Source organism: Protopterus annectens, chromosome 1.part2 (assembly GCF_019279795.1).
Source record: "Protopterus annectens isolate FY-2018-M chromosome 1.part2, PAN1.0, whole genome shotgun sequence".
In the NCBI taxonomy this organism is placed as follows: Eukaryota; Metazoa; Chordata; order Ceratodontiformes; family Protopteridae; genus Protopterus; species Protopterus annectens.
The window spans coordinates 955,146,049-955,173,632 of record NC_056727.1 but is presented as its reverse complement, the minus strand read 5'-3'; the positions used below and the strand labels follow the sequence as shown (position 1 = coordinate 955,173,632).

General features: G+C 41.7%; 1 protein-coding gene across 1 annotated transcript in view; it reads right to left on the bottom strand.

The window, feature by feature from the left end:
* LOC122792184 (microtubule-actin cross-linking factor 1-like) overlaps positions 1 to 27,584 on the bottom strand; it is a gene marked incomplete in the record, with an annotated part of 3,579,694 nt that overhangs the window by 180,121 nt on the left and 3,371,989 nt on the right. The window contains 2 exon segments of the mRNA XM_044059907.1: positions 7,392 to 7,509; positions 25,163 to 25,180. Of these exon segments, the coding sequence (XP_043915842.1) occupies positions 7,392 to 7,509; positions 25,163 to 25,180 (136 nt within the window).

Below are 27,584 nucleotides of genomic sequence, written 5' to 3'. Positions count from 1 at the left end.
CCTCCACTGAAATCGGGCTCATTCCACCCAATGGACACTCCTGGTAAACAAATGCAAATAAATAAATAATTCAGCTGCTGACCTGTTAGACTGGTACTGTCGTTGGATTAACAGTCATGGAACCACTTGTTGTAGAAGTTACTCTGTCTGCCTTCTGACCAGGGGTGCAGAGGAAAAGTACAGTTGTGTACACTTACCATAAATGTAGATGTTCGAGTGCCTTCACTGTTGCAGTCATCACTGTAGGGTTCTTCCTGCCGGCAGGCAGCCCTCGGTCGGCCAGAATCCCAAAGTCTGGGTCCGGCATCGGCTGTGCTCTCACACTCCCTGACGTCAGTGTGCCAGGGGTACAAAGCTCCCAGCTGACGCCATGTTCTCCAGTTTTTCTTGCCCCAGATGTCAGGTGCCCAAAAGTAAAGGCTAAAAGTAAAACAAAAATGTAACATACAACAAACCCCATACCCTGTAGCAAATACACCTCAGAAGAAGGGTGAAGCAGGGAACCACACCAATAAAAGTATAAGAGGGGACAGGAGGGTGGGTAACCCAGACTGCAACAGTGAAGACACTCGAACATCTACATTTATGGTAAGTGTACACAACTGTACTATGTTCATCGTGTTTCACTGTTGTAGTCATCACTGTAGGGTTGAATCCCAATACTGAGATAATGGGTAGTGGTTATTGAGTAGAAGGGGTGGCTAGAAGGCCTTGTAAGACTGCAGAAGTAAAGCCTGCCCTAGACTTAGAATAAAAAGGGAGATTATAGTGCTTAGAGAAAGTATGCACTGAACTCCAAGTTGCAGCTTCCAAAATATCTTTGGTTGGGACTCCCCTGAGAAAGGTAGCTGAAGTAGCAGCAGCTCTGGTAGAGTGAGTCCTAATTTTTCCTGGTATTTGCTTTCCATGATCAGAGTAACAAAATCTGATTCCATGAGCAATCCATTTACAAAATGGTCTGTTTTGAAATAGCTTTGCCTTGGGAATTTGCTGCATAAGAAACAAACAGTTGTTCTGTTTTCCTGATATCCTTGGTTCTGTCCAAGTAAAAGCGAAGCTGCCTGTGCACGTCCAAAGAATGCAAGATCCTCTCCCCCTTATTTTGTGGATTAGGGAAAAAAGTTGGCAGGTGAATAGTGTGGTTTAAAGCCACTTTAGAAACCACTTTAGGCATGAAAGTAGGGTTAGTCCTCAAGAAACCCTGTCTTGATGAAAAATAATCTAAGGTTCCACAGCCATGAGCGCTTGTAACTCCGAGACTCTCCTGGCTGAAGTTAAAACCAGTAGGATAACAGTCTTCCATAATAAATACTTTATATCAGATGTGGCAGCAGACTCAAAGGGAGGCAGAGTAAGTTTTTCCAAGACATAATTGAGGTCCCAGGCAGGTATGGGTGGAGTCCTAGGGGGCCTTAAATTCTTTGCTCCTCTGAGATATTGTTTCAGAAGTGGATGTGAAAAAATTGGAGGATCTGTATTATAATGTGCAGAGATAGCCAAGGCATCTATTTTTATGGAGGAAAAAGATAAACCCTTATGCAACATATCTGCTAGGTAATGTAAAATCAATGGAATATTTGGAATGTGAGGATCTGATTCCAGAGCATGCATCCAGGTGCAAAATCTCTTCCATTTACCTGCATAAGATTTCCTAGTGCTAGGCCTTCTGGCTTCTAAGATAACATCCATGACCTGTTTGGAAAGGGCAGGATTAATTATAGACCCTGAATACGCCAGGCTGCCAGGCTGAGAGTTTTGATATGAGAGTGCAGGATCTGGCCCTGATGTTGAGACAAAAGATTTGGCATCTGAGGTAGAATCCAAAGAGGTTCCTGGGATAGATTTATCAGTGTTGAGTACCAAAAATGTCGAGGCCAATTCGGGGCTAGTAAGATCAACTTTGGTTTGTCTTGTTTTATTTTTAATAACACCCTTGGTAAAAGAGATAGTGGTGGAAAGACATACCCCGAGAGGTTCCTCCAACTGAATGAGAGAGCACCCACTTTCCATGTTAGCTTGTGATATGTCCTTGTGCAAAAAGTCTGTAACTGGTAGTTGTGGAGAGATGCAAATAGATCTATCTCCCGGCAGCCCCAGGCTTCTGTAATCATCTTGAATATTTGGGTGTCTAGCATCCACTCGTGTGGGTCTGACAGGTTCCTGCTCAGGCTGTCTGCCAGAGTGTTTTGTTTCCCTGGCAGGAATTGAGCTTGTAGATCCACCTTGCAAGCTAGTGCTGTGTTCCATAGAGTCATGGCTAGTCTGAAAGGGGGTAGGAGTGTGAACCCCCTTGCTTGTTTATGTACCACATAACTGTGGTGTTGTCTGTCTGTATCAGTAGCTGCCCTGGCTGTAAAAGATCCCTGAAAGCCAAGAGGGCATTCTGCACAGCTAACATCTCTCTTAAATTGATATGTAGATGCTTCTGATCCTCTGTCCAAAAACCTTGCAGGCCTTTCCCCTGCAAGTGGGCTCCCCATGCATAATCCGAGGCATCCATGGTTATCACTTGGTAGGCTGCAGGTAGACTGAAGGCTTTCCCTTTGTTTTGAAGACATGCCGAGGCCCACCAATGGAATTCCTTTTGCAGGTAAGGCAAGACAGCAATCATTGTTTCCAGACTGTGACAATGCTGGGACCATACGGTTTTTAGGTACCATTGTATCTTCCTCATATGCAGTCTTGCATATGGTATGAGTAGGATGCAAGAAGCCATGTAACCCAAAGCCTGCAGGAATTTCCTTGCAGTTAGCTGAGACATTAACGCCAGGAATTTGAAAGTTGAAGCCAGCTGTAGTTGTTTTTCTGGCGTCAGGAATACCATCTGGGTTGTTGTGTTTAAAAGAGCACCCAGGAAAGTTATCTGTTGAAATTTGACTTTTTTACGTTCACAGTGAATCCCAGGTACTTGAGTAGATTCTGAACAAATTCCAGGTGCTGGAGTAAAATGTCCTTGCTGTCTGCTTGAATAAGGCAGTTGTCCAGATAAGGGTAAATTTGAATTCCCTTGAGTCTGCAGTAAGCTACTACTGGTGCCAGGCACTTGGTAAAGACCCTGGGCGCAGTAGACAAGCCAAAGGGCAGCGCAGAGAATTGGTAATGTTTCGAGCCTGCCTTGAACCTGAGGTATCTTCTGCACTCCTGTCTGATAGGAATGTGTAGGTAAGCCTCCTTTAAGTCCAATGTCACCATCCATGCATTTTTGCTCAACATTGGCAGGAGCTGCTGCAGAGTAAGCATCTTGAACTTTGGTATCTCCAGGAAAGTATTTAAGACTGACAGATCCAGGATGGGTCTCCAAGAATTTTGCTTTCTGGGAACTAGAAAGAGTCTTGAATAAAAGCCTTGTCCCGTCTCTGAATTTGGAACCAGTTCTATGGCCCTCATAGCCATGAGGGACCTCACCTGTTTTAATGCCTCTGCCCATTGAGTTTTTGGTAGGTCTGGCCATCCGTTTGGTTTTGGTAAGGTGTGAAAGTGGAATCTGTAACCTCTTAAAACTACATACAGAACCCACTTGTCTTGGGTTATGCAAGTCCAATTTCGGTGAAAAAGAGAAAGTTTTCCTCCCAGAGGAGCTTCCACGGGAGAGGTTCCCGGAGCCATGCAGGGGGAGTCATTGAGCCTGTTTCCTTTAAGGCTGAGACCTATCTTCTCCACCCCTGGGGGTGGAAGCACTCCACTGTCTAGGTCTGTAAGAGGTCTGTGATTGGGCCCTCCCTCTGGGGCGCCTATATCTACCCCTCTGAGTCCTGTCCGAGCTGGGAAAGGACCAATTTTTAGCTGGCCAATTTCTGCTAAATCTAGGAGGCTGAACTTGTAAGAAATCCTTAACCATTTGCATGGATTTTGCCTTATCCTCCATTTTCTTTATAACCTCTTCAGCCTTAGACCCAAACAAAACATTATGTTGAACAGGAGCATCCAGTAATTTTGCTTTTACTTGATCAAGCAAATTTTGTTCCTTTAACCAAGCATGCCTTCTAATGACCATGCCAGTGGCAGCCGCTCTGCAAGGGGCTTCCAAAGCATCAAAACCACAGTGTAAGGTATGTTTCCCCACCTGCTCAGTAGCATGCATCAAATCTTGCAATTCCTTATTGTCCGTACATGCAGAAATGGTACATAGTTTTTGTTTCATAGCAGACAAAAGGTATTGCTGATATTTCAACATATGAAATTGACAATTTAAAGCCCTAATAGATAAAGTAGCAGAAGTGTACACTTTTTTGCCCCATGTCTCCAAAGCTCTAAAATCCTTATCTGACGGAATAGGGTTCTTAGCAGTGGCGGCCTTAACACCATTAGGACCCTGAGAAATGGTTTCTGGATCAGCAGTAGGATTTTTAAATAGAAACTGGTGGGAGTCAGGGACTCTGTAATATCTTTCAGGCTTAGCAGGGGCCGGAGGAAAGGAGTCTGGGGTTAAATTAGACTCAGAAAAGACATCATCCACAATATCCAAAATAGGAGGAATAGCCAGGAGTCTGTGTTGGGGAAGAAGGAGGAAATCCCTAAGCCTTCTCTTAGATTCAGAGTACTCCTGTCCTTCCCAGTGAAAATGTTTCCTCATGTCATGTAAAGTTTCCCCAAAAGAATAATCTTCAGGAGGAGAAACTGAAGGAATGGATTCCTCAGCATCAGAATCTTCATAAGGATGGAAAGTATAATCCTGTTCAGAGGAAGACACTGTAGAGATAGATACCTGATCAGAGGATTCATAATCCAATTCTTGTCTTGGCCTTTTGTCTGGAGGGGGATGGGAACCCCTAATCATAGTTAGCAAGTCCTCCGCCATTTTAAGCATTTGTTTTTTTGAGATTTAGGTCCCAGATCAGAGGAGGCCTGGGCTTGTTTTATAAGGAGTCTTTGTCTTTACCTGAAGCTGCGTAGGCCTGAAAACCCCCTCGGAAGCCAGTACCTGCACAGCGGCTCCGGACCCATCCGAGGGAGCATTATCCGAAGGTCCTGCACCTGGAGTATCCGAAGGCCTAGTTGGCTCCTCGTGGGAGTCCGTTTCGGCAAGTGGTTCTGTAATGGCAGACGACAGGGGCTGCGAAAGCGCCTCACTGACGATGACCGAACCGGCAGCTGGCTCTGATTGTAAAGTGTCGTCTGATTTGGACCTTGGAGGCCTATCCTTATCCTTGCACCTTTTATGAACTCCGGTAGTCGGAAGCGTGTTCGACGACATGTTGTAATTAAATCGCCTCCCAAAGTAATGAAAGGCAAAATCGTATCTCTGTTTAATAGTACGTTGATTAAATCTAGCACAAAACTAACAACTAGCTACGTCGTGGTCAGGGCCTAGACAAGGAATACAGTAAGAGTGAAAATCCTTATGAGGTATTTGTTTCCCACATGAAATACAATTATTAACTTTTTCTGACATCGGTCTGGAGCAAGAAAAAAAGTTTCCCCAACGGGGTACTTAGCTTTGAAAAGAAGAATGTCTTTGGAATGAAGCACCAAAAATAACAGGAGTCAGCCGATCGGCACTTGCGAACTGCTTCCACCGCGCGGCAAGAAAGATTGGAGAACATGGTGTCGGCTGGGAGCTTTGTACCCCTGGCACACTGACGTCAGGGAGGGTGAGTGCACAGCCGACGCCGGACCCAGACTTTGGGATTCTGGCTGACCGAGGGCTGCCTGCCGGCAGGAAGAACCCTACAGTGATGACTGCAACAGTGAAACACGATGAACATCTGCCCTTGGATTAGTCTACCCAACTGGAAATTTGTTAACAAATAAAATAAAGGCACTTTACTGAAAAATAATCAGTACTGCTTAACAGGATCTTGATTTGAAATCTGTCTTTGTAACAGTAGTTCAGCAGAAACTGGAGAATGCCAGCTACCCATGCAGCTTAAGCATGGAAGAAGTGACCAGTGCTGAAGTAAAAAAAAAAAAATGCGGACTGATGAAACAGATAAATCAGCCCAGCCATAATGTGATTACCTGCTGCAAGAACCCCTTGCAAAGGAGGAGAAGCTCAATGAACAGATTCAAAGAAGATGCAGTCTCCCAGGAAAGCAGGGTCTGTAAACTGTAATGCAAAGTGGCATCTGCTCCATATACAAAGGGTGGCAGCTTCCTGAATACATTTCTGGGCAACAAATCTGCATTATCGGTTCAAATGATCATAACCAAGTCATGCCAGGCCTGTGCTCAAAAACAAAAACCAGAAGTGGCAGGAAAGGAAAAAAGCCATTATAAACACTTTGCAATACAGTTATGTGGCATCCAAGTCAAGAACCTTTCCAGACTTTGCATTTTAAATTATGACTGCAATGGAGTGAAGTGAAATATACTGCTGTTCTTGGATTAGTGACATTCTAAAATTATAGGTAGTTTCATCTTTCAAAATCCAAAATGTTGTCATAATTAACTGAATATCTGGGACCGTCATGGGCACAGATTTCTTTTGTTGAAAAGGGTGTCCAACTACCCATAATCTATTTAAACTCGGGGCCATGAAGAAAAGTTTCAGTAGAATAACACAAAAATATATAGTGTATGTACAAACAGCAGCATCAACAATTTTTACCTCCACATAAAAAATGTGTATAGCAGAATACATTTAAAATATGGTTGCATGAAAAATATGCACTCTACACATACCTTATGGTAAAGATAATTTACAGGACAGTACAGCAATGTGGAAAACAATCATTATCCGATGACAGCTACATTTAGGAAACTACTGCAGGAGAAGGCAGAACATCAACACAGAAAGAAAATTTACAAATGTTTACAAACATTGTTTAGTCAATGATTATTGTAGAAACTGGTAGGACAAAGTGATGAGTGACTTCACAGCGGAATAAGTGTGGAGGAACAAAAGAATGAATGCAGAACAAACACTGGTAAACTTAATGGAACTGGATTTTAAAAACTAGAACTTTAACAGGACCTGTAAGAGTTTATTTTCAGAATTACATTATCCATATACTTAAGATGGAAGTAGACAGGAAGACGGTTTACAACTGGTTGCTTGTGAAGTATATGACATTAGATGTGATAAGTAATGGATGCAAGAAGCAATGCAACATAAAGACAGGATAGACATTAAGTGATAGTACAACTGTCTGGCTGCAAAAAATAACTTATTTTGGACAACAGGGTAGCAGACAGACAGCATGGCACAAAATGTTAAAGTACAGGTCAGTAGCAGAAGGAAACAGATTGAAAAGGACAGTTCGCTAAGTATGTGGAATTTAGTGAAATATAGGCATTGTTAAATATGTAATAGGAGCTTCTGAGAAAGACAAAAAGATGGAACTTTACATTTTCTATATATGTATTTGAATATTTGAAAAGCAGGCAATCATCAGAAAGACTAAGCCAGTTTAATCAAGAACATGGTAATGATTCCTTCCTTAGGCACCTACCTCTGCAAGGATCATTCTTCACCAAAAATTCATCCAGCGCCATCCAGCCTCCTCCAACGCGGACCATCACAGTGCTGCGCAGAATACGGACCAGCCGCAACTGCTGCGAGTCACCAAACTGTGAAGCCAGCAAAACAGAAATTAACATAAGGAAAATGAAATCCATCGCTTACCAAATACCAAACAGGAATTTCCCAAGACTGGCTTGATTCAGTAAACTCAACAAGGAACCCAGCAGCATTGCTTCTCCGAAAGGACTGCAATCATTTTAAAAGATTTCAATCTCAAGTTGCAATTCTCACTATTCTTGGCAGCTTACATTAGGGAGAATCACAACCTTTAGCAATCTAAATGTTACAGTGATGCATTTTAATGGGAAGATTATCACTAACGTCTTACAAACTTTTCAGTAAGGGCCTTGTTGCTCCTTGAACTGTCTCATCCATACTATGCCAAAATTACAGGGAAAGCTTAAATTGGTACAAACCTCTTAGGATGAAGCACACTGCTGGAGGAAAATAGGTTATCCTTCTTTACAGATTTAGGCAAACAAAATACAGGAATAGTGAAATTATGTTAACACAAATCAATGACACTACAGCTGAAGTTAGTGCTGCATGCATTAGTGCTCCACAATAGCCTGGCTCTTTTTCAGTCATCTTATACCACAAAAGAAAGGAAGGACTCTCACGCAACACCTCCAGCAAGTGTGTCACACTCTTAAAAAAGGTTCACCAATTCTACTTCTGTCTGGAAACTGTATACTTTAATAACTACTTACACTTCTACAAACTGAAAAAAAATGAATTAACTACATGCTCTGAACCCAGCAGTGCTGTCCTACTTATACTAAAAGAATTTTATCATATGTTATAGGCAGTTCTTTACATTCCAACATATTTAAATCATGCAGTAATTCAATGCTTTAGCAAAAAGCACGTACAGAAACAATCAGCTGTAAAAGCTAAGGCAATAACCATGGAGACTGAGAATTTAAGAGCAAGATGATCGTTCTTGATCTCTGCATATTGACATGAAATGGCTTGTTTTTCCACTTGTAGCATTAGAGCGAGACTAGCACAAATCCAGGAACTGTGGTCTGTGAACACAAGCGAGCAAAACTAATGACCTGTATAATGGCATCCTATAGGTTAACAGCATTAGTTAAAGCTTGATGCATGTCCTGTGAAAACAGTACAGAGTGTAAGCCCAGAAAGAAGCACAAAACACTTGTTTCCACACTGGAAACCCACCTGACAAAGCTTGCAAATGGCAGCAAGTACATACTGTTTGTTGGACATTAGGGGATTACTGCTGCTTTGTAAAAATGTGACAGTGGTACAGCAAAATGAACTGGCACCACTCTATTAAGAAGTCAGAGTACTATGATTCCATGCACTGAACACAAGTCATGTCTTGTTAACTTTCAAAAATCATCATCACAGACAGAAAAATGCAAACATAGGAAAAGGTACCCAACTATCGCACGGGGCACAGTAAACCTTCACCACACCACAGTCACTGAGTGACATCAGAACATCCTCAACCACACCACTCTAGTCAGCTGTAGAAGTGAGCACATTAAAAGCTAACTAAAAACTTGTATTTCCTTAACAATAGCAGCCATCTTGGTATGACCATTTCTTGATGACAATAAAGCTATAACTTAATAAAGGAACCATCTGCATGGGTTCCTAATATCAAACACATTCTATTAAACACTTCAAGGCACTGCTACATCTCCATGCAGAAAAACATTATGGTTAAGAGCATCTAACTGCCACTCACAAACCCAGAAAAAAAGGTATAAATGCAGGAGGCAACCTGAAAAATGCTCAATCACTCCATAAGTCAAAATATGGGGGGAAAACAGGTCTGCACTGATGACTAGTAACTGTACCAAATATTACACCTCAAAATTCTGAATAAAACAGTTCTGATGACAAATCCTATAAAATGGAAAAAAAAGAGAACTCTCACTTCCAAGCTGTGATAACTGAAGGAAGAAAAATATGTAGTGACTGTGAAGATTGGGGTGAAGATAGATGAAGGCTTCCAGCTTAGCCAGATAGAATTTTGGAGATAATTCTGTTATTTGTAAATATTAATGTAAACCACAGGCTTGTTGTCTTAAATTGTAAAAATAGTGTTACGTGTGGAACTAGAAAAACTGTATCAACAGTGCAACCTACTGACCAAGTAAAGCATGTTGTGACCCTTTGATGTTAAAACTCAGAGTCAGCAAGTCTACAGTGAGGCATCCTGCCTATTGTTTTAAGGCCACAGTTAATGGCCACAATATTCATGCATAAATGTCCTTTATTGCTCTGGTTTCTGCCCAGAGGTGAAGAATGTAAATGTAGTTTCTGTTAGTCTGGGAACCCAGGGAAGAGTGAAGAATGATGTAATGTGAACCAGGAATGTGATTTTAAAAAGAGAGAGAATCAGAGAGCATTAAGCATTTTTGTCTTGACCATGCAACCACCAGCACTGCCTTGCTCTATATGTAAGCTTATCTTAGACTTGTGTTTTCTCTTAGAAATAGCTAGAAACTAGAAAGATTAGACTAAGTGTTTTTTCTGTGATGTCAGAACTGTACTACTGAATTATTTTAAATATTTCTCTGTGATCTCTGAACTCTTGACTAGCACTGTGTAGTAAAAAGTATTGTCTTGTGTTTTGACTATTTGTTATTAAATATTTTAAACCCTTTCAACTGTGGCTGTTTTTGTAGAGATAAGTTAAGCTCTTTAGAGTACTTGCATCCCCCTCTGGTAAACTGTATAAAGCCACATCAATAGCTTTAGCCCTGTGCTATACTACCAATTGGATAATACTGCACAGTAACAACTGGACACCCTTTTAAGGGCCTTTGAGTAGCTGATAAATATTAGTGGGTGGTGGCAGCTAGTACTACCGTACAGTCTGGGAAAAAAGGGGCACAGCTGGAGAACCTGTGCCAGCCTTCCCCAGAAGTGTCTGTGTGGTTATATAAACTCTTCTCAAAGTGTGTGTGTGTGTGCGTGTGTGTGTGTGTGTGTGTGTGAACTACTTGGGCAGGGAAATGAAGCACTGGTTGGACAGAGAAGGTGCTGCAGGTTTTAGCTTGCCCACTAGGCTCTGATCTGGACCCTATAGCTGTGCCAGTGGGGAGTCTTATTGGGGACCTGGAGAGCAAGGGAGCGACCAGCCCCGGACTGACTGTGATATCTGTGTGCTCTTAAGGGAAATTGCACTTTACTGTGTGTATTTATTATCCTTTCCTCCTATATGAGACACCCCCCACTGGTGTTAGTGGTGAGGACTGAGGCTCTTTGATTGCTGGGGCAGGGCACAGCTGTCACATATTAATTGTTTGGCAGTGGTGGGATATCCACACCACATTTTAATTGGTTGTCAAATACTAATTGGCTTGTAGTGGTGTGGGTAAAGTGAATTCCTCTAGCTGGTGTACAGTGAGTTTTGAATGTGTTTTGTACTCTAAAGCAGTGAATACTCAGCATTCAGATCACAATTGTTTTATTTCTTTTGTTAGCTTAGTTAATCAGGGTGAGCAGGCAGCATGTCAGCAGAGGAGTATGGAAAGCTGACAAGGAGCCAGCTGGCGGAGATGTGCCAGGCGAGAAACTGCTACACCTGGAAGTGGAGGAAAAGGAGCGGCAGAGGAAGCATTAGAGGGAAATGCTGACTTCGCCAGAGTCATCGAGGTAATGAGGAAGGGAGTAACTGGACCCCAGAAGCACAAAAAGTCAGTAAATTTCTTTTGCAGTTTAAAGGGGGGATAATTTTGATAGTTTCATTCATATGTTTGAGAGGGTATGCAAACAGTATGGTGTTGACCAAAGGCTCTGGCTACGGTTCCTGACCCCCTTACTCCATGGTAAAGCTGCAACTGTTTTGTCAAAAATGTCTGACGTTGAATGTTTTGATTATACTGCTGTTAAAAATCACTTGTGAGAATTGTTTAAGCTAACACCTGAAACGTATAGGAAAAAAGTTTTGTGAGCATAGACGCAAGGCAGATGAAAGTGTGTGTGAATATGTTGCTGAACTGAGCACTTATTTCCATAGGTAGGTGGGTGAGTGGATATCAGGTCACCACCTTTGAAGGGCTGGCAGACCTTTTGGTGAGGGAACAAGCCCTTAGCACTTTGCCTGAGGACATGAGGATCTGGCTAGCTGACAGACAATGTGCCACTTCAGATGAGTTGGGGAAGAAGGGAGACCTATACTTGGCAAGCAGGGCAGCCCTGCACAGGAAAGGGACCCCCAGTACTGCTCATGGGTCTAAAGGAACCCATGGTGGGCAGCACAGACTGCCCCAAAAGAATCTGCCAGTAGCAGAGTAAGCCACTAGTCCAGGTACATGTCCAGGAGCTAGGTTTAAATGTTTTGAATACAACCAGTGGGGGCATGTGGCCTACAGGTGTCCACGGAGGCAAAGTGGGGAACAAAAGTTGAGGGAGCCAGTAAGTGGGAAAGACAAAATGCCAATAGTGGGTTGTCTTGGGATAAAAAGGGTACCAAACTACCACCAGAGATTATATCCTATTGTAATGAATGGCAAAGAGGCCATTGCCAATAGAGAGGCAGCCTCTGATATAACCATTGTAAAGCCTGCAATGGTTACAGAGGAGCACTACTTGCCTGGGCAGTCTACTCCAGTCAGGGCTTTAGGAGGGATCCCATTCCAAATACCTTTGGCTAGGTGTTACCTTGATTGGGAGGGTGGAAAAGGAAGCCAGCAAGTAGGTGTGTTTGAGGCTATACCTGCAGATGTCCTGATAGGGAATGATTCTGATAGTACATTACCCTGTGCTTGTGCAGTTACACGCAGTCAAGCTTGAAGACAAGCAGGTAAGTCTGGTAGCCTGGGGGAGACCCAGACAGACTGCATACTTGCAGCCAGGACTGGTGATGTGGCTACATCAGGGAGGGAGATACCCTGTAGCAGTGAGACTGAAGGTGAGCCACAGCTGCTTGGGGGTACTGATGGTCCCTTGGACTGAGTGACTGCAAAGGTAGGGGTGAGTAGTAGTACCCAGGTTGACAGTGAGGTAACACTGTCAGAGGATACCAGACTTCCTGTGGAAGGGAAGCTGGGTAGGGTTACAAGGAGAGAGTTGAGACAGGCTCAGCTCTCAGACCCTACACTGCAAGGCCTGAGGCAGGTAGCTAGGGAGGCACCTGATTCTCAAGGAAAAGGGGAATCTGTATACTGGGACAAAGGGTTATTATACAGAGAGTGAGCCCTGAGGGAGGGCTAGAAGGTGAAAGAGTACAGCAGTTGGTAGTGCCTATAGCCTACCATCTGGCGCTTCTAGCCATAGCCCATGATATTCCCTTTGCAGGTCATACGGGCATAAAACATACAAATAGGCGTATTATGCATAACTTCTATTGGCCTGGAATTTCCAGAGATGTAACGGGGTATTGCAGGACCTGTGAGCAGTGCCAAAAGGTAGGCAAGGCAGGAGACAAGGTGAGAGCTCCTTTGATGCCTTTGCCTGTGATTGAGGAGCCATTTCAGAGGGTAGCTATGGATATTGTGGGTCCTCAAAGTACCTCAATCTCCACAGGGAAAAAGTATATCCTAGTGGTAGTGGATTATGCTACACCATACCCTGAGGCAGTGGTTTTGTCCTCCATTGAGGCAGAGAAGGTGGCTAATGCTTTGTTAGAGATTTTCAGCAGGGTAATTTTGCCAAAAGAAATACTGACCGACAGAGGTGCCAATTTCATGTCAGACCTGCTGGCATGTCTGTGGAAGTCCTGTGGGGTGAAGCACATGAAGACCACCCCCTACCATACCCAGACTAATGGTCTTGTTGAGAGGTTAAACTCTACAATCAAGTCCATGCTACAGGCATTTGCAGATCAGCTTAAGAGGGAGTGGGAAAACATTTGCCCCATCTGTTTGCTTACAGAGAAGTTCCCCAGGAACCCACAGGTTTTTCACCCTTTGAGTTGCTATACGGGCATAGGGTGAGGGGACCTCTAGATTTAATTAGAGAAGACTGGGAAGGTGAGTGCGAGTCTCACAAGGAGTCTGTTGTGGCATACGTCCTGAACCTCAGGACAAGGCTCAGGGAACTCATGGGCTTGGCCTAGGAGAACCTGGCAGAAGCCCAGCAACAGAAAAAGGTGTGGTATGACAGGAATGCTCGAGCTAGAGAGTATGCTGTGGGACAGCAGGTAATGGTTTTCATTCCTGTCAGACACAACAAGCAACTTGGGAGGGACCTTACAAGGTGGTAAGAAAGGTAAGTGATTTTAATTACATGGTGGAACTGCTAGCCAGAAGGCAGGGCCACAAATTGTAGCATGTTAACATGATGAAACCCTACCATGATAGGGAGGCCCTTGTGCTGATCATTTGCAGTGGATTGCAGGAAGAGTCTGAGGGAGATCTGGTGACTGATCTCCTCAGTGAGGCTCGAGCTGACACCTCAGTGGAAGGGGTAGCAATGTCCCAGCAGCTATCTCCTACTCAGGTTCCAGAAATCCGAGCAGTGTTGCAGGAGTCTGGGGACATGTTCACTGGAAAACCAGGGTGCACCCACCTGGGGCAGCGCCAGGTGTATACAGGACCCCAAAGGCCTATTAGGCAGGCCCCTTATAGAGTGCCTGAGAGAGTCAAAAAGACTCTGAGGGAGGAGGTACAGGAGATGTTGGAACTAGGGGTAATTCAACAGTCTAACATTCCCTGGGCCTCCCCAGTGGTGCTGGTGCCAAAGAAGGATGGCAGCACCAGGTTCTGTGTGGATTACAGGAAATTAAATAGTCACATGCTTACCCCATGCTTAGGACAGATTAGGCCCTAGAGTAGCTGGGTGGGGATAAGTATCTTACAACCACTAATCTTACCAAGGGTTACTGGCAGTTGCCCTTGACTCCCAGTGCTACAGAGAAGTCAGCCTTTGTGACTCCTTTTGGCTTGTATGACTTCACAAAGATGCCCTTCGGGATGAAGAATGCCCCAGCAACTTTCCAGAGGCTGGTAGATCATATCCTAGCAGGAGCAGGAGGATTTGCCCTTGCTTACCTAGATTATATTGCCATCTACAGCCATTCCTGGCCAGAGCACCTTCAGCATGTCAGGGAGGTGGTGGGCAGACTACAGAGGGCAGGGCTGAGCAAATCTCAGGTGGGTATGGCAGAAACCTCCTACCTAGAACAGAGTGGGGAGTGGTAAGGTAAGCCCAGAACCTGCCAAAGTGGAAGCCATTAAGGCATGGCCTGCACCTGTTACTAAAAAGCAGGTGAGGACATGTTTAGGGACAGCAGGGTACTACAGAAAGTTCGTCCACAGTTATAGTACCATAGCTGCTCCCTTCACAGACTTGACAAGGAAGAACAGGCCAGATAAGGTAGTGTGGACCCCAGCATGTCAGCAGGCATTCCAGAAGCTTAAAGAAGTTTTGGGAGGACCCACTGTTAGCCAGTCCAGATTACAGCACAGAATTTGTTGTGCAGGTGGATGCTTCGAACCATGGGGTGGGGGGGCAGTACTTAGCCAGATTTCTTCAGAGGGGGAAGAGCACTCGGTGGTTTATCTCAGTCGTAAGCTCCAACCCAGGGAGAAATGCTATGCAGCTGTAGAAAAGGAATGTCTAGCCATAGTGCGGGCACTGCAGAAACTTCAGCCTTATCTGTATGGAAGCAAATTCACTGTTATGACAGATCACAACCCCTTAGCATGGTTAAACAGAGCCAGTCAGCAAAATGCCAAGTTGCTAAGATGGAGCCTGGGGTTGCAAGCATATGATATGTCCGTGCAGCACCGCAGTGGGATTAGCAAAGCCAATGCAGATGGGCTCTCAAGACAGGGAATGGGGTAAGGTATACTCAGACCTAACTCCTTCAAGCAGCATTTATCAAGGGTCACTTGAAAAACTAGCTTGAGTTCTCCAGGAGGGGAGATAGATGAAGGCTGCCAGCCTAGCCAGACAGAATTTTGGAAATAATTCTGTCATCTGTAAATATTAATGTAAACCACAGGCATGTTGTCTTAAATTGTAAAATTAGTGTTACATGTGGAACAGTGCACTCTACTGACAGAGTTTTAACTTCAAAGGGTCACAGCATGCTTAACTTGAAGTCTGCAAGTCTAGAGTGAGGCATCCTCCCTATTAATTTAAGGCCAGAGTTAATGGCCAGAATCTGCATGCATAAATGTCCTTTATTGCTCTGGTTTCTGTCCAGAGGTGAAGAATGTAAATGTAGTTTCTGTTAGCCTGGGAACCCAGGGAAGTGTGAAGAATGATGTAATGTGAACGAAGGATTTTAAAAACTGAGAGAATCAGAGAGCATTAAGCATTTTTGTCTTGACCATCCAACCACCAGCACTGTCTTGCTCTACTTGTGTTTTCTCTTAGAAATAGCTAGAAACTGGAAAGATTAGACTGTGTTTTTCTGTGATATCAGAACTGTACTACTGAATTATTTTAAGTATTTCTCTGTGATCTCTGAACTCTTGACTAGCACTGTGTAGTAAAAAAGTATTGTCTTGTGTTCTATTTATTATTTTATTTATTTTATTTTACATTTGTGGATATATGCCCACTTTCAGTAGAGGCCCGGGGAGATGAGCTTCGTGAAAAGAAAAACAAAATCATATATACAAAAATTTTGCAGTTACAGTACAGAGATGATCAAAGAGGTCAGAAATTCATAACATAGTGCAAAAAATGCAGGTACAATACATAATATAAAAAAGAAGGTAGCTTATTGTAGAATTAAATTAGAAAAAAGTTCCCACAATAATAAGTTGCCAGAAGATGTAAGTAACAGTATCTAGAAGGACAAGCTTTTGTTGTTATTAAGGAAAATAGAACTTGATTAATGAGAGGAAGAGGGTATACAGAGCCAAGTTAGAAGAGCTAGTTGACTAGTTAGGTTTAGTACAGGGGCACAACCAGAGTGTTCTGAGGAAAAGTTTCAGTTTGATTCTGAAGAGTGATATAGAGGGAAGTGAGGAAAATTCACCTGGAAGAAGGTTCCAGGATTTTCTGACAGTATTAGAGAAGAGAGAGTCCCCAGCCCTGTTGTTTGAGAGGAAGAGGGTATACAGAGCCAAGTTAGAAGAGCTAGTTGACTAGTTAGGTTTAGTACAGGGGCACAACCAGAGTGTTCTGAGGAAAAGTTTCAGTTTGATTCTGAAAAGTGATATAGAGGGGAAGTGAGGAAAGTTCACCGGGAAGAAGGTTCCAGGATTTTCTGACAGTATTAAAGAAGAGAGAGTCCCCAAGCCCTCTTGTTTGATTTACAAATATTTACAAGACATTTATGTGATGATCGTAAGTCTTCAGATTGTTATAGGGGATGGTGACGGTAGATTGTATAGGAGTATTGGACGGTTGGTAAAAGGTTTTATAGGCAACGGTCAGTTGCTGGAATTTAAGCTGATTTTGTAGTTCAAGCCATCCTAGCTGCTTTAGATTATAACAGTGGTGGGTTCTGAATGGGTTGCCTGTAGCAAATCTGGCTATGTTATTGTAGGAGTTTTCCATTTTGTTAAGGTTGTTTTTAGATAGATTAGTATATATGGGTGAGGCATAGAATAGAGTAGAGATTAGATGAGTGTGAGCAATAGTTATTCTAGCCGCAGGAGGGAGGAAGGGTTTGATCCTGTAGAGAGCCTAGTTTTCTGTTAACAGTTTTTAGAGTACTGTTGATATTGTCGAAGTTAAGGTTATCTATGGTGATACCTAGTAGTTTGGTAGTTGGATCTGGGGATATGAGAGTACCATTATTGAATGTTACTGTGAAATCTATTGAGGAGGACTTACGAGTAGAAGTAAAAAGGAGGAGTTTTGTTTTTTGGGGGTTCAAGAGGAGACAGTGCTGTGTAAACCATTGTTCAACTGTGTTAAACACCTTTTGGGTAAGGGAGTGAAGTTCAGATATAGATGTGGCTGAGCATATACGTGTGGAATCGTCTGCGTACTGTATGCATGTAGCTTGGGGGATTGCTAAGTGGTCATTGATAAATATAGAAAAAAGGAGGGGTCCTAATATGGACCCTTGAGGGACACCAAGTTTAACGGGCAGGTAGGTAGATAGAATGTTGTGCCAAAGCAAAGCCTGTTGTCTGTTATCTAAGTAGGAGTGTAACCATTTTATAGCGAGTACATCTAGTGACAGGGATTTGAGGAAATTTATAAGTATCTGGTGATTTACCATATCGAATGTCTTGGATAGATCGATAAACAGTGCAGAGGAGAGCATATTGTGGTTACAGTTTTTGTTAATACAGTCAGGAAAGGAGGGCAGTAGTAGTGCTGTGGGAAGGTCTGAAACCATGTTGACAGCTGGAAAGTAAATTATTTTGGATTAGGTGGTCTAGCAATTGCCTGTGGATGCATTTTTCCATGATCTTTGCCAAAGGAGAAAATAGGGCTATGGGACGGTAGTTGAGTTTCCATCTTTATGAAGGGGGATAATATGGGAGACTTTTCAGATTCTAGGGATGTGTCCTTCACTGATGGTTCTACTGATGAGAATGAAAATGGGATAGGCAATAGATTTGGCTGATTTTTGTAGATATCAGCGGGTAGTTAAAATAGGGCTATGGGACGGTAGTTGAGTTTCCATCTTTATGAAGGGGGATAATATGAGAGACTTTTCAGATTCTAGGGATGTGTCCTTCACTGATGGTTCTACTGATGAGAATGGAAATGGGATAGGCAATAGATTTGGCTGATTTTTGTAGATATTCAGTGGGTAGTTAGTCTGCTGAAGGACAGGATGGTTTCAGTTTTTGGCTAAGGGTAAGAATATATGTTGTTGGGACTGGTTGGAAGAGAAATGGAGGGGGTGGGGTAGTGTTAGCATTAGACATAGTTAAGCTATGAGGTGATAACTGACTGGTAAGAGTTTGAATGGCCTCAGTGAAAAAGGTACTAAAGGCATTGGCAGTATGCTTGGGATTCTCCTGGTCTGTGCCTTGTAGGTTTGGTGTGATGGATTGACCTGGGTGTAATAGTTGGTTAATACTCGCCCAGAACTTTTGTGGTTTATTATGGTGAGACTGCTGGAATTGTAGGTGGTAGTTTCTTTTGTCAGACAGTATAGCTTTTTTAGTGTCATTTCTCAGCTGTCTGAAGTTTTGTTGGTCTACAGGGTTTTTAGTCATACAATATTTACTCCAGTATTTATTTGTGAGATGGATTTTTGCTTGGTTTCTTTTGAAAGCTATGGGGCACATTTAGTTCTAATTGTGATAGAGCAGGTTGGTACGTGGTGGTCTAGTATGGCTAGGAAGTTAGAATTAAAGTATTTAACAGCTTCCTCCAGTGGGAGGTATTTTAAGGGAGACCAGTTACATGCTCTTAGTTCGCTTTGGAAGAGATCAGGGTTAAAGTTTTCCTTGGTTCTAATTGTCCTAAAAATGGTTGGAATGGGTAGATTGGTTTTATGCCTGATGATGTAGGTAAGTGAGTGGTCACTTACATCATCAGGGAGGGTTACAGCTTCATATGTCTGGGGATGATTATTTATGAGAATCCAATCTAAGGTACTTTCTTTCTTATTAGGCTTGTTTATCCTGGTAGGGGAGGTAATGGTTTGAGAAAAAACAAATTGGTTAATATGGGTGGTAGGGTGACTACTGCCACAGCACTTCCAATCAATGTTAAAATCACCTATGATTATGGTTTCTTGGGGAAAATTTTGAGATAACTAGCAAAGGATATATTCTACGGTGGCAATATTATTACCAGGAGGTAGACAGATATAGATAATATAAATGGATTTGAAAGAGTTAAGATGAAGTTTGGAAATAAGAATTTCAGAGTTAGAGTCTTGAGGTGGTTTATAGTCATAGGTAGTAGTCTGTAACCCTGATTTAAATAGGATAGCTATCCCAGCGCTCTTCCTGGCTGCACGGTCAAGTCGCAAGATATTATAACCGGGTGGGATGACTTCAATGTCTTTATTTACTGGTTTTAACCAGGTTTCTGTTAAACATAGAATGTCAAAGGAGTAGACTTCTAAAAGAGCATGGAGTTGTGCAACTTTATTATTTATGCTACATATATTGAAGTGAGCTATTAAGAGCGAGTTTGGTGGTTTGGTAAGGGAATGAATAGTAGAGGGACTGGGGTTGAGGAGTCGAGTGGTAGTAGCAGTTGTTGGGCCTGGGTTTGGGTGAATGTCTCCATCTTTTAATGAGAGGAGTTGTATTTGAAATCTAGGATTTGGGAATTTACTGTTTAGGTTTTGAGATTTTCTGGGATTGAGAGAGTTATATCTAATGCGGGCTATTCTATGACATTGTGCCAGTAGATAGCTGGGTGTAGATGTTATGTTAACATGGTTAGTGAAGACAGGCAGAAAAGGAGAGATAGTCTGCTTATTGGGGTAGTTAAGGTGTGGATATAATGGGTGTTCATAGGAGGTAAGCAGGTAGGCTAAAGTTAGAAGTGGTAGAAGTGTGAGTATGAGTAACAGCTGTAACTGGGCTGGGGTGGGTAGTTTATACATTTGGATGGGTAAGTTGTTAGGTTTCTGTTATAGGCACGGAGGTATACTAGGTGAGGATAGGGAGAGGTGAAGGGAGTGGTGGGAGAGATAGGGAGTAGTAAGTGAAAGGAGGGAATTGGAGTTAGTTGGCCAATGGTAAAGTTTCTTGTGATTGGTGGGAAAGGGAAGGGGTGTGGTTAAACAATATAAGAGGATGACCCCAGGGGTGGGTGGGAATTGGAGGTAGGGTAGGCGTAGGTAAACCCTTTCAACTGTGGCTGTTTATGTAGAGATAATTTAAGCTCTTTAGAGTACTTGCATGCCTTTGGTAAATTGTACAAAGCCACTTCAATAGCTTTAGCCCTGGGATATAATTGGATAATATTACACAGTAATAACTGGACACCCTTTTAAGGGCCTTTGAGTAGCTGATGAATATTAGTGGGTGGTGACAGCTGGTACTACCGTATAGTTTGGAAAAAAAGGGGATCAGCTGGAGAACCTGTGCCAGCCTACCCCAGGAGTGTCTGTGTGGTTATATAAACTCTTCTCAAAGTGTGTGTGTGTGTGTGTGTGTGGGTGTGTGTGCGTGTGCGCGCGCGCTACTAGGGCAGAGACACGAAGCACTGGTTAGACAGAGAGGGTGCTGGAAGTTTTAGCTTGCCCACTAGACTGAGATCTGGACCCTATAGCTGTGCCAGTGGGAAGTCTTATTGGGGACCTGGAGAGCAAGGGAGCGACCAGCCCAGGAGTGACTGTGATCTCTGTGTGCTCTTAAGGGAAATTTCACTTTACTGTGTGTATTTGTTATCCTTTCCTCCTATATGAGATGCTCCTCACTGGTGTTAGTGGTGATGACTGAGGTTCCATGATTGTTGGGCCAGGGCATGGGCATCACAGTGACATATAGGGCATTTGATGTACAGTTTCACTCAGCACAGAGAAAAGTAGTCAAAACAGCCATTTTTCTAAGGCAATCCTTGATTTGGCTTCAGAATTCAGTAATTCTGAATGCCATGATGCAAAATTCAGTACACACCCTGCCCTGTCTTTCCTTCTCCACAAATTTCGCTGATGAAAAGCCCCACAGCCCGCAAGAAGCAATCTACACATACATAATAAACTGCAATGAAGCAGTTTGCCTTTTTCTTTTTTTAACTATTTTTTTTTCTCTTGAAAATGCCATTAAACAAGTCCATCTACTACCTGGTAAAACTACTCAGTGTATAATCTGTCTTTACAGGGCCTGAAAAAGTGCTGTGCCAAGTAAAAGCTCAAATCCAAGTTTATCTTAAGAATAAAGAAAAACTGCACAATCTGCACAAGGTCAACCACTAAACTAATGTAGCTTTGAGCTTTTCAGTTCTTAAAGTGTTCACTGGTCCTAACAGATTAATGCAGGGACTCTCTCCTCTTCAGTACTACATCAATTTTACCTGCCACTCTGATGACAACAAAATCAACTCCAAAGTAATCTCTCTCGCCTACAAACAGCATCATCATCTAATGCTCAGCAGAAAGATCTTTGGACCTCACAACATAACACATTTTAAATCTGAGCAACTCTGAACTTGTACTATGCATCATGCTACTAAATCCACCTCCAAATATCACTACATAATAATACTTCTACTCCCCTTTCAGCTGCTACTTTATAACAGTTCATCATGACAGCTGAAAAACGGCAGAATAATCTCCTGCCCCTCTTATAATGTTCTATAAATAATGAAAATAACTGACTGCGAGTTCCAAACACTAACATTTAATTAATTCATCAGCCCTCTCACACTTCCAGAATGTTTATCACTTCCATTTGGGGCCACAGCAGATGGACAGTCCTCTAAAAAGCACTGCATATAACACAATATAGTAAAGTCGACACTGTTATCAGTATCGCTCTACCACCACATGGTTTGGATTTGATAACTTTGTCCATGCTATCTGTAATGAAAATGGACATTAACATTTTTTTAGGTATCACTGTCCATACTTACTTCCTGTGATGTTTTTTTTCTAAGTAATGCAAACATCCAAGTTTTCTATCTAGTATTATAAGCAAAGTTGAAATATAAGCAATGAAAATAGTACTCTAAAATGCCTAATTACCTCTAGAAACCACTGGAGACCTTCCTCACTTTGGTATTACTATGATATGAAAGTTAAGCAACGTATACAAAGTGACAGCCTTTCTCCCCTTCCATCTACAACCTTCACTTCTGCTCTTATACACTATTCAAGTATCATATCCCTTGTTTTTAAAGACAAAGCCCAATCCCCACCACTTCTCAATGTTCTCCTACATTCTGTCTTCATTGTCCTTGTATTTATTTGCTTTGTTCAGCTAGGTAAAGTCTACTACAGCCTTTTCCAGTTTAACTGCATCATGACTTCTCATTACGTTTCAGCAACTTCTGTGCCATTCAGCTGTGTGACTTTCAAACAACAAATACTTAATTACTTCAAACAATTCAGGGCTCAGTTTCATGTAAGTTCCTTATTTTGCCTTGGCAGTCAATACATTTTCACTGGTTAGTATTTCTGCAAACAGTACAAAGTGATTTTTACATTATATGACTAATACTGATACATTTACAAAAGCTGCATTCTTTCCCAAAACAGAATCAATGCCATCTCTTCATTACTGCTGCAGTAAAATTGCAATCCTGTATATAGTAATAGCAGCTGAATGTCAGTGTACCCTTGCATATTTCTACAGCGGACTCTGGGTGTCTACGCCTACATGACAAATACAAACTACTTCATATAACTTCATTCTGGGTTAGGATATGCAACTTATATTCAGCATGTACTTCTCAACAGCAGCATTACAATGCTTCATCTGACACGATTAGCTGTCTAAACCTAATCCTCTTCATTCTAGCTATACCCAACAAGCATAGGTCTGCTATCACTGTGTGTTAAGGACCACCCTGAATACAGCTTACATTAGCGTGTGCATAATAATTCAGTCTAACAACATTATTTCACTACCAAAGTAGTGACAGAATGAGGATGTACCATCCAGAGAATATTACACTAACATCATGCAAGTATACATTGACTGGGATATACTGATGTAGAATAGCTCAGAAAGGAAAACTAAAATAATTTTTTTTTTTTTTTTTTTACTAATTTACAAAACATTTTCTGTGGTGAATGAAAGAATGAAAGCAGCAGAATCTCCAGACTTAAACCAAAGCAGTTAACACTGAGGCATACACAGTCAAATGAAGAAGTCTGAAAATGGAATTTACCAAATGCAGCAGTACCCTTTTTTCAGATACTACCTTTGATTATGAAAAAAGAAGGTGGTGTGTAGAATACAGCATGAGGCACCCCTGCAGAGTGTTTTCTTCCAACTCCATTAACTGTTTAGGTGAATTCTACCTTCAGAACTCAGGATTCAATGGCACAAATCCCGGTGCTGCTGTCTCAATAAGCAGTGCTCTAATGGAGACACATTCAATACTAAATGGGAAAGGGACCATAAGTAACAATCATTCAGTCTATAACTTTTGATTATTCAATCTTTACTTTCAAGGCCACCTGTCATCAAAAATCTCCAAGAATCAGCACACTCTCACTGTTAACTAACAGTGAGTTTTTTATACTTAAAACAGATAAGTAAAGTTATGCATGCACACACAGTGAAGCGACTTTTCAGACACCAATGCTCACCAAAATCCATTTTAACTCAAATGACCGGTTCTCTGACACAAATACATGTTTCCTAGCAATTGCCTTGCTAATGATTTAAATCCTGAAATTCAGACCTTTAATGTGACTATAAGGGTAGGTTGCCACACACAGCAAATATTCACAATGTGCTTTGCAAAAGTAAAACACTTTAAAAAAAAGTGATGGATTTTACTTCATGCAATATTTTGGCATGACTGTGTGTTATGCAAGTGTATGCCAAGGACTTCTTAGCCTGTTTCAACTGTTTTAGTGAGTAAGGAGAGATTATGGTGACAAAAAAACCCTTCAAGAAGGGACAACATGCAGACACTACTGACAAAATTATATAAAAAAAAAAACAGTGTTATACAAATGTGCAAAATGCAATCATGCATGGTGCTGTCAGACTTAAAGCTATAGTTGCTGTGGAATTCTAGTGCCTCTGAGCCGTAGAATGGATGCGCCAGAAGATTTCTTAATAGTTAACTGCTTTCTGTTTATACACCTGCTACACACACAAATAGCATTAAGTAACCTTCAGTTAAGAGCACAAATTGTGATGTTTAACCTCAGGTGAAATGACACTGAAAAGTGAATGATTTTCATGCACTAGATTATAACAGAACGTGCTTTGCAAATGCCTTTACCCATTTTAGGCTAAACAATCTAGCTGCCTATAAAATATTTTTAAAAATTCTTAATAAAATCATCATAACCATTCAAGTTGCCATGCTGCTATTCTATACCCAAGAGCACAAAGACCTCGGCCCTGTAATTATCAAATAATTCTATGCTCAATTTTCATGTGTTACAGATAATTATGCAGTAGTAATTTTACAAAACATCATATGGAAAAATCATTATGTCCACCTATGTTAACCCTTTCATTTTTTAAAGCATAGACTGTTGTCCTCTGTCTTTCCCCATAATGCCAAAATAGTTGTAAATACTGTATAAAATGCTTTGTTCCTGTTCTCCAACTGTGTATGCCTTTTCCAAGCTGGTATGTTTTAAACAGCCAGTAAAACAAAAATGCATACATACAGCAGAAAGCCTCTGTAAGTATTCCATAGTTAATGAAAAATGGCACAACCAATCATAAGGTGACTTGCAGGTTTGTTTGACTTTGGTGGGGCCACTGTTTACACTGATTTAAAATAAGCAGACTATACATTAAATATATACAATACTCAAGGCAGTGCATAGCATACTACTATCCACACAAGTATCTTACACTGCACACAGCCCACCAATCTGAATAATGTAACAGGAGAATATGCTCTAGTAAACAGACATGCAAATGAAATGAAGCCTTCTACTCATGTTCAATCTAACATCTGCAGATACTTGTCAGAGGTCTGACAGAGGCCAACAAGTCTTTATTTTCTGAGCAATTTCTAGGAGGTAGGCATCTCATTGTTTTTTTTTAATACTGATAGTTCAGAAAGGGTTAACATGTTTGTGTTCATTACCACACTGATTAGCCAAAATACTAAAACTGAATCACAGATACCCACAACACCAGAAGCAAAGATGTTAGATTTACAAATAAAATGACTAATATATTATGGATGATCATATATGTGCAAATCTATAATGGATGCTGATATCACAAGGCACAACTGTACCTGATTGCCCAGGAAGAACTATATCCAAACAGAGTTAGGAGAGAAAAAAATGATGGCAAAAAAAAAAAAAAAAACAAAGAGAGAAAATTTTTAAAATTGTTCTTATATACAATTACAAGCAAATGTAAATTATGTTGTTTAACTGCTGAAAACTTCATGGATTGTTTTTAATAAAATCAGTGCATTCAGGTAGTTACACAAACATCAATATCAGAAATCACACAAAAAATATACAAAGAACACATGCACATGAAAACCACACTTCTTTACAGCAAAATAAGGGCACTGCAACTGCTAAGAGTTAAAGGAATATGTAACTAACTTACCTTTCAGGACAGTGGAAATACTGAATCTATTACTCTTTACAAGGTACCACTTAAAAAGAGAAGCCCTCACAAAGCACAGTTGTGTAAAGTGAACTTATCATAAAAGCAGATGTTCCAATGATCACCGCTGCAGCAACCTTAGCTATGAGTTATACACTGCCAAAGACAATGGATGGCCAAGACATGTTTGGGCACAAAGCCCTTCAGAGCTTTCCTGCCAAGCAGAAAGAGGGAAGGCTGACACCTGAAAAGGTTATGCTAGGCACAATAAAACACATATTTACAACCTGCCATACAAAACACAGCAAAAAAATGGGGGATGGAGGGAGGGAGCGACTATTGCAGCAGTAACCAAACATCTACTGTTATGGTACGTTTACTTACATAACTGTATTATGTTCTTCAAATTGATTACTGCTGTAAGTAGCCTTAGCTATATGCGAAGATTACCTTAGTTAACTACATTTGAGAGATCGAAGCAGAATGGTCCAAGCAAAGCTTGATCTGCACCTAAAGAAGGAATCAAGCTTATAGTGCTTTGAAAAAGTATGGACAGAGGATCAAGTAGCAGCTTCTAGAATATTTCTAGAATCCAACCCTTTCCAAAAAGCCACAGATAATGCCAAGGCCCTGAAGAGACGGGCCTTGGCCCTGCCTGAAATAGATTTGTTACGATGAGTATAACAAAAGGTAATAACCTTAGATAGTCATTTGGAAATAGTCTTTTGACACAGGTTTTCTTTTCTTCTTACCTTCACTAGAAATAAACACTTGAACTGAGAGATTTAGTTCTGTCAAGATAGTACCAGAGCCGTTTGTGGACATCCAAGGTATGGAATATCCTTTCTCCCTCATTTTTCAATTCAGTAAAGAAAAGAGGGAGACGGATAGTTTGGCTTAAAGGAAACTTAGATACCGCTTTAGGCATAAAAGTAGGATTCATTCTCAAAGAAACCTTGCCCTATGGAAAATTAGATAGGGTTGACTCACCATACAAGCTTGCATCTCAAAAACCCTTCTTGCAGAGGTCAGTGGAATCAATACAACTGTTTTCCATGTTAAGAACTTCAAATGAGACAGATTAGCTATTTCAAATGGAGCAAGTATGAGCTTCTCTAACAGAAAATTAAGATCCCATGTAGGGTCCACTGTTTTACTTAGCAGTCTCTTACGCAAAACCTCTTTCAAGAGCATTTTGACATGAGACTGCATTGAAAGAGATGGATCTATGGGCAGACATGCTGAAATGGCCAATGAATGAACCTTGATAAGAAAGGCCATGGGACAGTAACTCACACAAATGTAAAACTACAGAACATCTAGCCCTGAATGGGAGCATGTTATATTGTTGGCATCAACTAGAAAACCTTTTCCATTTGTCTAGTAGCAGTCATTCTTGCCACCATTAGAACCTGATGCACGTCCTCAGTAAACAGGTGCCTAAAAGGAATTAGGACCTTATCATCGAGGCAGTCAACTGAAAATGACTTATGCTGGAGTGTATCACATACTCCTGCTTTTTTGTGCGAGGTAGATCCAGTCTGTGCGGAAACCTGTGGTAATTACCCCTGGCCATTTCTGAAAGAAGTGAGATTTGAAAGTTATGTACTTACCATAACTTGCCACCTGTGTTGTCCATTTTCATTCTTCCTCATGAATAGGTCTATGATCCAATCCTTAAATCCTATTCGACCACAAATACAAGACTGCTGATCCAAATCTCGAGCTCCTCCCTCTACCCGTAATGCTTTAGTCTATCCCCAACTTCTCAGATCGAGTTTATTGCCCTACTGCCCACTGTATTAGAGAGACATAACAGACACAAGGGAAAGATTGAGGCTCAAACCAGGAACATGACAGTTCCAAATTCATCCAAAGACCCTTCTAGGAGCCAGGGGATGGCTGGGAGGGAAAGTGAGGAAGAATGAAAATGGGCAACACAGATGCCAAGTTATTATAAGCATATAACTTCTAAATCTGACGATGTCCTTTTCATTCTTCCTCAGGAATGGGTCAGAGCCCCCAGCTACGTAACTCTCGGGAGGCCTTCAAGAAGGACATGCCGGAGCACAGTTGAACCAAACGAAGCTCTGCTT